Below are 10304 nucleotides of genomic sequence, written 5' to 3' on the forward strand. Positions count from 1 at the left end.
ATGGAACGAACGATTGAATGAGATGAAGTGAGAGGCAGCAGTTTGTCAGATTCTGTGAGGCAATCACAGCATCGAGTGACCACAGCATCTGAGAGGATTGCCATTTATCCTCTCCGGAGCGCACGGCTCTAAGGAAGCCCATATCCAGGCAGTGAGTTCTGGTGGGGGGCGCCTTTAGATGCAAGAAGGAGGAAACGGCTCGAAATCCCTGGGCCTGAGGGCGGCCCGTGCAGGCCGGAGGGTCAGGAAGGCTCCGCTGGAGGCAGCCGCCCGGTGTCTGCCCCGGCTTCAACCCGGCCTAAGGCTGCTTGTGCTATAAATACGCGGCCCACATGCCGCGGTGACACGGTGTTCCTTGGGCTCGGCGGGACAGATAACATGAATGTGCCCTTTAAATGTCCCAAGTTGCAGGGACAGCCCCCGGCCCAGCCCCGCTCCCGGAAACGCCTTCGCCCCCGATGCCCTCTGAAGCGGGAGGAGGGGGCGCCGCGTACATGCCCAGCCAATGCGCGGCGCGCGCGCCGGCCGCGACCCGCCTCCTCTCGCGAGAGCCCGGCGCGGATATAAGGGGGGCTGCGGGCGAGGCGGCGGCCCCTTCGCGTGGCGCAGGGTTGGGGACTGCGCGGCGGTGCCAGGCCGGGCGTGGGCGAGAGCGCGAGCGGGCTGCCTGCGGGCTGAGTGCGTCGAGCTGTCACCATGGGTGATCACGCTTGGAGCTTCCTAAAGGACTTCCTGGCCGGTGGCGTCGCCGCTGCAGTCTCCAAGACCGCGGTCGCCCCCATCGAGAGGGTCAAACTGCTGCTGCAGGTGAGGACGGCGCGGTGCAAGGGGTGGCGCGGACGCGGTGCGAGGCGCGCGCGCGGGCGAGGTGGGCCGGGCGGGGCGCGCGATGCGGCGCGAGCTGCAGGGCGCGGGGCGCCGCGGAAAATCTGCGCCAGGCCACAGGCCCGGGCGCCCGCCCGCTCGTGGGGGAAGAAGGTGCCCTCTGCGTAGAGACAGGTCCAGCGTCAGTCGCAGATTCCTGGTGTCGGGTGGCGCCCGGCGTTCGGGTGTCTATATATGGAAACCCACCCGGAGCCGGTTTACGTGTGCCAGATCCTGCGCCCGTGACAGCACGGGCGTGCACTCAGGCCTGGAGGCACCTAGTGATTGCCAGTATTTTTGGCACCGTCTTATGCGCACGCACCTTTACAATGAAAACACCAAAATAATCATCACGCAGGAATTCCCTTATCGTATCTCACGCACAGTGCTGTATGCAGGCTGACGCCTTCATCTTTATGTAACCTCTGTGAGAGAGTTTTTCTTCTCCATTTTACAGATGAAGCTGAGGTTTTGAAATGTTAAGAAACAATTTTCGGAATAAACTCAGATCATCCTGTCTCCAAATCTTTTCCTCCCCTACCTGGTCGCTGAATGGCTTATCATCATCCTCCTGTTTTTCTCCACCTGCCCAAAAGGTCAGGGCCCCTCAATGAGGAAGAGCCCAATTTGGGAGTCAAAATTGCTAACAAAACCCCCTACAAATTGCTCACAAAGGCAGCGAACCCTCAATAATTGATTACTTGGATTGTCTGCTTGAAAACTTTGGAGCCCTAATGCTTAGTGGATTTATTCTCCTTCCTCTATTAGAGCATCTACTAGAGATCCTCATCTCCAGGGTGATCAGAGTGACACTGAGAAATTGTCATTTTTTGGCCATCATGTCTATTAAATCCAAAGCCCTTTGAAGCAGGGAGTGTCACTCATTCTGTCCCCCAGTAAGCCCCTCATACAGTTCTCAGACCTAGGGAAAGTGAAATAGATAAATGGCTAGCTTTATACAATTCAATCACCTCTTCAGTTTATTTGGGGCAACACCTTTTCCCTCAAATACCCTAATAATTGAAGCCACATTGGATTATTTTGGCTTGTTATCTAGTAACTAACATGGATAACAGTATCCATTTACATGTCCTCAGTATCCATTTGATTTCCTCATCCTTTTTTTCTTCAAAAAAAAAAAAAAAAAAATCTAGGAAGTGCAAACCTTTTTTCTCCTGTCCTCTTCCCCTGTCTCTGCCCTGCCTGTCCTCTATCACCCACCCTCCCCTCCACCAGGTCCAGCATGCCAGCAAACAGATCAGTGCTGAGAAGCAGTACAAAGGGATCATTGATTGTGTGGTGAGAATCCCCAAGGAGCAGGGCTTTCTCTCCTTCTGGAGGGGTAACCTGGCCAACGTGATCCGTTACTTCCCCACCCAAGCTCTCAACTTCGCCTTCAAGGACAAGTACAAGCAGCTCTTCTTAGGGGGTGTGGATCGGCATAAGCAGTTCTGGCGCTACTTTGCTGGTAACCTGGCATCTGGTGGGGCCGCTGGGGCCACCTCCCTTTGCTTTGTCTACCCGCTGGACTTTGCTAGGACCAGGTTGGCTGCCGACGTGGGCAAGGGTGCCGCCCAGCGTGAGTTCCATGGTCTGGGCGACTGTATCATCAAGATCTTCAAGTCTGATGGCCTGAGGGGTCTCTACCAAGGTTTCAACGTCTCTGTCCAAGGCATCATTATCTACAGAGCTGCCTACTTCGGAGTCTATGATACTGCCAAGGGTGAGAGAGGGGCATCAGGGGAGAAGGAGGGCGGTGTGGATAGAGGATCCTACGGGATCTGTAACTCACAAAGGACTTGATATATATCCATCTTGTTTTTTTCTAGTCTCTGGGATAATTGAGGCTTCTGAATGAGGAGGTGGTGTGCATAAATTAATAGCTAAAGCATTCTTTGTGTCCTCTACTGAAATACACTCTGGCCTTTAGTTTTTTTTTTTTTTTTTTTTTTTTTTTTTTTTTTTTTTTTTTTTTTTTGAGAGGGAGTCTCGCACTGTCGCCCAGGCTGGAGTGCAGTGGCCGGATCTCAGCTCACTGCAAGCTCCGCCTCCCAGGTTTAGGCCATTCTCCTGCCTCAGCCTCCCTATAGCTGGGACTACAGGCGCCCGCCACCTCGCCCGGCTATTTTTTTTGTATTTTTTAGTAGAGACGGGGTTTCACTGTGTTAGCCAGGATGGTCTCGATCTCCTGACCTCGTGATCCGCCCGTCTCGTTATTAAGAGAGGAGGAAGGGGGAGCCTGTCTCCCTCTAGACACAGCCATAGCAGTTACTGAGTATAACTTGAAGCCACTTCCAGTGCCCTGCATATGAGCAGAGCACTGGCTCCCCAGGGTCCAGAGCCGGCAGCAGCCACCTTTGCTGGCCGCCTGCTCATACGTGAGGCACCTGCACAGGGGCAGGTTCCCCGCAAGGTCAGAGCGTGCAGCTGGAGGTGCGGTGGCCTCTCTCCCTCCACCTGCTTTCTGCTGAGAACAGTCGCTTCATAGCCGTTCGGCTTCTTGGCTCTGTCCACAGGGATGCTGCCTGACCCCAAGAACGTGCACATTTTTGTGAGCTGGATGATTGCCCAGAGTGTGACGGCAGTCGCAGGGCTGGTGTCCTACCCCTTCGACACTGTTCGTCGTAGGATGATGATGCAGTCCGGCCGGAAAGGGGGTAAGCTGGTGCTCTACTCATCTAAACCTCTTTATTTTTGCCCGAGGAGAACGTTTTACAGTGTTCCTTTCAGTCTTCCTGACTGGAAATTAATTTTCAAAATTATTTGATAAGGACTTAGGGAAGAAAGATTGTATTAATTTCCCCTGACATTCTCAACTATCCTATTAGGGAAAAGTTTTTTCCATTTTACTAAAGAGATGGTAAGAACATCAACAGAAAGATACTTAGATGTGAATTTAACTAGGTATCTAGCGTTGTAGAGACCCTAGGCCCTCTTCCCTATGAGCCTGGGTGCAACAGCTGGGGAGAAGAAGTAGCTGCTGCTTACGGAGAACTCTCGCTTCCCTCCAACTTACAGGTGTTAGTGGGATGGGGTGTTTGGCTGGGTAGAGATGGCCTGAAGCAATCTGTTGTGCCATAAAAAGTTTTGGCTTCTATAGGGTGAACCATATGAAATTGCCACTTTAAAAATCAAAAACAGTCCAATGTTAGCAGTTTCATATGTTTCAACTCGTTACAGCCTTTTATTTTAACTGCATAACCTTGTGCAGTATCATCTGACGCTAGGCCGCAGTTTGGTCCTCCATGAAACAAGGTAACCACGTAGCGTAATACTCCTGCTGCTCTGCGCCCTTCTTGTTTCACAGTCGGGCAGTCTGTGAATTACTTGGTTAATTGCCCCAGTTCTTCACTGACCTTGAACTAATGGAGTAGGAATGACAGGAGGCCCAGCCTGCCAGTTAAGCAAGGAAGGACATGTCCAGTGGAATGTTGCATGGAGCTGGGACTCCATGCCCTGATGACCCTGATTTTATACAGCTGGTAACAGTGTGTGCAGATATCTTTCAGAGGAAAGGTCTCTTTCCTCCAGCGTTATGGAGCCCTCACCAACGTTTGTTTCCACAGCTGATATTATGTACACGGGGACAGTTGACTGCTGGAGGAAGATTGCAAAAGATGAAGGAGCCAAGGCCTTCTTCAAAGGTGCCTGGTCCAATGTGTTGAGAGGCATGGGTGGTGCTTTTGTATTGGTGTTGTATGATGAGATCAAAAAGTATGTCTAATGTAATTAAAACACAAGTTCACTGATTTACAGTGACCTTGATCCACAAGTTCACAGATCCATTGTGTGGTTTAATAGACTATTCCTAGGGGAAGTAAAAAGATCTGGGATAAAACCAGACTGAAAGGAATACCTCAGAAAAGATGCTTCATTGAGTGTTCATTAAACCACAGATGTATTTTGTATTTATTTTACATTTAAATTCCCACAGCAAATAGAAAATAATTTATCATACTTGTACAATTAACTGAAGAAGTGATAAGAAATAACTGAATGTGAAACATCAATAAAGACCACTTAATGCACGTTTTCTATTTTATTGAACTCTTATTAACTGTAAAATGCGTTTTTAAAAGATCAAAAATGTATATTTTCTAGCATGATTCATTTATCAGTCAGTGGCCAAGCTTCTAAATGCCAGATATTATATTGAGTATGTATTATATGAGAACATACAATGCTTAAAGTTCCATTTTTCAAACTCAGGCAGGTCATATTCTATCTTACCCAGTGTTGCTGTAGGCTAGAAAGTGACAATGGCTTTTGTAATCCTGCCTTGTCTTAGGCACTTTCCTGCAGTCTTTAGAAATTCTGAGATTCTGCTAAAAGCTTTAAGTCACAGTCTGGAGAATTTTCTATGATTAGGAAATGCTCTGTTTTCATCCCTTTAGATAACTGTGACACCTAGAATTTTATGATAAGTGGAGAGTGTTCATTGAAAGTCAAGGCCAGGTGCGGTGGCTCACACCTGTCATTCCAGCACTTTGGGAGGCAGAGGCAGGCTTATCACTTCAGACCAGGAGTTCAAGACCAGCCTGGCCAATGCAGCGAAACCCCATCTCTAATAAAAATACAAAAAATTAGCTGGATGTGGTGGTGCACACCTTTAATCCCAACTACTCGGGAGGCTGAGGCATCGGAATCGCTTGAACCTGAGAGACAGAGGTCACTGTGAGCTGAGATGGCCACCACATCCATCCTAAGCAACAAGGCAAGACCCTGTCTCAAAAAAAAAAAATCAATTGTCTTAGTTCAGGCCACTATAACAAAGTACTGTAGACTGATGGCCTATAAGCAACAGAAACTTATTTCTCAGTTCTGTAGACCGGAGGTCCAAGATCAAGGTGCCTCTTTGGTCAGGTTCTAATGAGGGCCCTCTTCTGGGTTGTAGATTACTGACTTCTTATATCCTTACATGAGCGACAGAGCTCTCTGTAGTCCCTTTTATAATCTCACTAATTCCATTCATGAGGGCTCTACCCGCATGACCCAGTTACCTCCCAAATGCCTTTCCTCCAAACACCACCACTTTGGGGGTTAAGATTTCAACAGATGAATTTTGAAGGGACACATTCAGTCCATAGCAGCAGTTATCAAGCTAGTATTTAATACCTCTTAGGCCCTGTGGAAGGGAGAAAAGATAGGAACCTGCCCTGAAAGATGCTTAAGTTGGGGAGAAAAGGTGAGATGCCGTTGTTAGATAATTTGTTTAAGACAGTACATCTTGCTTGAGAAGGAATAGAAGGGAAATGAAATCGGGGGAGGGAGTGGTGGGAGATGGAGACTTTGAAAGAAAATAACTAGATTTAGAAGCATGGGTGTGGAAAGCATCCTCCAGTACTTCTGTAAGAATTTATCAAGACCTACAGGAAGTCAGTTTTGCATTTGCCTCTCCGAGATTTGTGAGCCAGGGGAAAATACTTAGAATTTCAGGTTGGAAAGTTCACACTTTGGGACCAGGAAAAGACCAAACAGTTGCTCTAGTCTCCTGGATTGTGACTAATCGGAAGACCTGTTGGGATTACAGGTGTGCACCACCGCACAGCTAATTTTTTGTATTTTTATTAGAGATGGGGTTTCGCTGCGTTGGCCAGGCTGGTCTTGAACTCCTGGTCTGAACTCACTCATTGTGATAAGTCCCTGTATCCTTGGCAAAGCTTGAAATGCAGGCAAATGTCTTCTCGGTGTTTTCTAACGGGTGGTTGGCTGGTGGGGGTTGGTCTCTGTTCTTTACCTTGCTTACCAAGCCCTTCCACCGACTCACTCCTGCCTCCCCAGCTAAAAATTGGCTGTGTTGCTTTTACCACAGTTACCAAGGTCTGAGTTTTATAAAATCCAGGATCACATCTGACCTCACCTAGTAGATATCTAGGCCAATAAAGTCTAAAGGGCTAAAAAGAAGGTACCTCTCCATCCTGTCTCCTAGAGGTGAGGTAGCACATGTGCAGTTAGAGGCCTCCTGGATCCATTGTCCTCCTGTTGCTTTTCATTCTAAGGATAATATGAGGATCCAAATCCTGTCGCTGATAGGGAATAAAAGCAGGGCAGGCTAGTAGGCAAGTACTTTCATGGAGCGTATCTCAAAGCAGGGCCCAAGTTTAGGAGGAGGAAGACCTGACACAATGAATGAACAGTGCACGCTCCCAACCCAACCAAGAAACATAATTGTGTTCTGGTCTTTAATCTTGGCATGGAAGGGGGAGGGAAGAGGCATGTACATTTATTAAGTAGTGCACATTGTCCACATTCTGCATGTGACCCAGATGTCGGCCCTCCCACTTCCTGCTGAGGTTATCTCTAATGAACGTTACCCCAGGCCCTGCTGAGCCAGTTCCTTACCGAGGCTACTTAACTCACCAGGAATTCCTAGAACCCTCAGCCTCTGACAGAGTGCTGGGATCTGGCAGGAGAACAGGCAGTACTTCCCTCACTAACCTACCCTCATGCCATACCATCACTGTGCAAAGCTGTGTCATGCTGGAAGGTCTGGTTTACATAAAAGTGACAACTTTGAATTGAGCGTCCGACTCTTGGGTACCTGCCCCAGGAATTTCTCATCAGCCCTGTTTCCCACACAGCTCTCTCCTAGGCGCAGCCCTCCCTCACCGCCACCACCCCCTGCCCCAATCATTTTTAGGTATTTTCTCCCCTAAAGCCTCACCTATTGGCATCATATCTTTTTAAGACCTTATTTTAAATGTATGAGAAAAATTATGGAGGATGATACAACATGAGTGAGTCCATAATGGTAACAATTGGACACTAAAAACAGTAAAAACTTGTCTGAAGTATTTGTGTTGAAATCTCAATTAACTGGGCGACTGCTTCCGTTCCATTTTATTCTGTAAAATATGTGGTATCCCTTGTGTTGAGGTGGCATTTACTAAACACCCACAAGGTGCAAGGCTGCAAGAGAATGCAAGCACCGCAAGAAGGACTTATCTTCTACACCTGCTACAACGCCCAGGCTGGAGAAGGTGTTTAGCAAGTTTCTGTTGGATGTAAGAAGGAGCGAGAAGGGAAGGTGCATCTAAGAAACACAGGGAACCTACAAAATACTTGGGAGAGGGTTTCATCAGTTCGGGTGAAATCCTAAACATGCAAAGCACCGTGGGGGTGGCCAGACAGGCTTGTTGGAGTTGTATAATGCAATGAATAAAAACTTACGGCTGCCTTAAATACAAATTTCAAGCCCTTAAATAAAATTGAACAAAGTCTACCGTGTCATAAAGATTCTTTGCTTTTCTGCTCCTCCTGAATATCAGTAATTTTATTAATCCACAATAAAGTATAGTTGATCTCATTCACAGATTACATATCTGTAAACTGGCTTCACTGACAAACTTTATTTGTAACCACTTTAAGGTCCTTGGACACACAGCGATGTTGCCTGACACACATGTCCCCAGCTGGAGTGGAACAAGGTGACACTTACCCGGCCTTTTCATTTCAGCCTCATCCTGTAAACAAGCATCCTGTTCACGTGTTTACTTCATGCTACAGTAATTCTGCTGTTTAAAAAGGCCCCCAAGCTTTGTGCAGTGGCCAATGCGGTTTATCTGAGGCACAATCATTGCCAATTAACCCCCAAGCAGAGTGCACAAGTGCTGTTCCTCAGCACAGGAGGGCTAAAACATGCCTTGTGGAAAATGCATGTGTCAGAATAGCTGGCTTCGGGCCTGGGCCATGAGCTCAGTGTTAACCATCAGCAATATATATTAAATAAGGTGTCTTTAAGTGTAAATACATAAAACAAGGTTATGTATGATTTTTGTGACCAGTGGCTCATGGGAACCTAACCTTGTATTTCCGCCTGGCAAAATGTTTCAGTGTTTGCCTCAACTTTGTAGTATGTAACTCCTGTGAATAATGGGAATCAGCTGTCTTACCATTTTTGAAGTCATAAACATTGTAGAAAGATCACCAGCCAGGCATGGTGACTTGTCCATAATCCCAGCACTCTGGGAGCCGAGGTGGGAGGATCACTTGAGCCCAGAAGCTCGAGACCAGCCTGGGCAACATAAGGAGACCTTGTCTCTACAAAACATAAAAGATTAGGTGGGTGTGGTGATACATGCCTGTAGTCTTAGCTACTCAGGAGGCTGAGGAGGGAGGCTGCAGTGAGCTCTGATCGTACCACTGATTTCCAGCCTGGGAGACAGGGTCAGATCTGTCCCTAAACAACAACAAAATGCCTCTAACATGCCTCACATCAAACATCTCGTGTGTGACTTTTGTGTGTTCTACATAGTCATTTTAATTGTCGTAGCCCTTTAAGGATTAGATGAGTTTAGTTTTGCCATTTTTGCAGTCACTGATGAATCACACATATTGAGTGACACCCATGTATGGCTTCCTGTCAGCCTGGATGCCATAACCAATGCAAAAGCTTCATATGGTCCTTGCTCTCAGGGGCTTTCTTTTATTAGGCAAGTAAAACAGACTAAAAATATGTGAGACGTGACTTAAGTAACACACCACATAACATATAATCTTAAGTCAGTGTTTCCTCAGCTTTTTCTAGCTAAAAGCTTATTTTAGTAACCCAAATGTGATGTGATGAAGGCATGGATTAGAATGATGGCAATGAAAATGAGTAATGTGTTTTGAAGAACAGAAAGGACATGATACAAACATTGAAGAAAAAGGTTAATCAGGCCAGGCACGGTGGCGTACGCCTATAATCCCAGCACTTCGGGAGGCCGAGGTGGGCGGATCACGAGGTCAGGGGTTCGAGACCATCCTGGCCAACATGGTGAAACCCCATCTCTACAGTAAAAATACAAAAATTAGCTGGGCGTGGTGGTGTGTACCTGTAGTCCCAGCAACTCGGGAAGCTGAGGCAGGGGAATCACTTGAAACTGGGAGATGGAGGTTGCAGTGAGCTGAGAGTACACCACTGCACTCCGGCCTGGTGACAAAGCAAGACTCCGTCTAAAGAAGAAAAAAAAAAAATGTTTATCAGTGAGAATGCCAAGGTTTTATGCCTTCATGTTTGAGGGAAAAATAACAATATGTTCATTGCAACTGAAGTCAAGAGGCAGCACCTGGGAAAAACAATTTTCATTCTTGATCCCTAATCCAAAAATCTGAAAACCAAAATGGTCTAAAATCCAAAACTTTTCAAGCACTGACATAGTGCCACAGATAGAAAATTCCACACTTGACCTTGTGATGGGTCACAGTCAAAACTTTATGTCATGCATGCAATTATTAAAAATACTGTATTAATGACCTTCAGGCTATGTGTGTACTGTGTATATGAAACGTAAATGAATTCCATGTTTGGACTTGGGTCCCATCCCCAAGGTATCTCATTATGTATATGCACATATTACAGAATCTGAAAATACCGAAAATCCAAAACGCTTCTGTCTCCAGGCATTTCAGATATGTTACATACAACCTTTAATGACTGAAGTAACATTAAAAATATC

General features: G+C 46.9%; 1 protein-coding gene across 2 annotated transcripts; it reads left to right on the forward strand.

Moving 5' to 3' along the window:
• The first annotated feature begins 544 nt into the window (after positions 1-544).
• Positions 545-4893, forward strand: SLC25A4 (solute carrier family 25 member 4). 2 transcript variants are annotated; one of them, XM_025385749.1, is made up of 4 exons: positions 545-807; positions 2101-2587; positions 3381-3521; positions 4431-4893. In XM_025385749.1, the coding sequence occupies exons 1-4, from the start codon at positions 697-699 to the stop codon at positions 4586-4588; spliced, it is 897 nt and encodes a 298-aa protein (XP_025241534.1). In that variant the 5' UTR covers positions 545-696; the 3' UTR covers positions 4589-4893. The 2 variants fall into 2 exon arrangements, with proteins under 2 accessions (XP_025241534.1, XP_025241535.1); XM_025385750.1 differs by having other exon boundaries at positions 3381-3525; positions 4431-4586.
• Positions 4894-10304: the final 5411 nt, after the last annotated feature.

This window comes from Theropithecus gelada, chromosome 5 (genome assembly GCF_003255815.1).
Source record: "Theropithecus gelada isolate Dixy chromosome 5, Tgel_1.0, whole genome shotgun sequence".
NCBI classification, from domain to species: domain Eukaryota; kingdom Metazoa; phylum Chordata; class Mammalia; order Primates; family Cercopithecidae; genus Theropithecus; species Theropithecus gelada.

What these genes read in the sequence shown, in the direction of transcription:
- SLC25A4 (XM_025385749.1), top strand. Translation starts at nt 697, where the DNA reads ATGGGTGATCACGCTTGGAGCTTCCTAAAGGACTTCCTGGCCGGTGGC. An exon ending in AGTCTATGATACTGCCAAGG is followed by an intron (nt 2,588 to 3,380) that starts GTGAGAGAGGGG and finishes CTCTGTCCACAG; the next exon opens with GGATGCTGCCTGACCCCAAG. An exon ending in GCAGTCCGGCCGGAAAGGGG is followed by an intron (nt 3,522 to 4,430) that starts GTAAGCTGGTGC and finishes TTGTTTCCACAG; the next exon opens with CTGATATTATGTACACGGGG.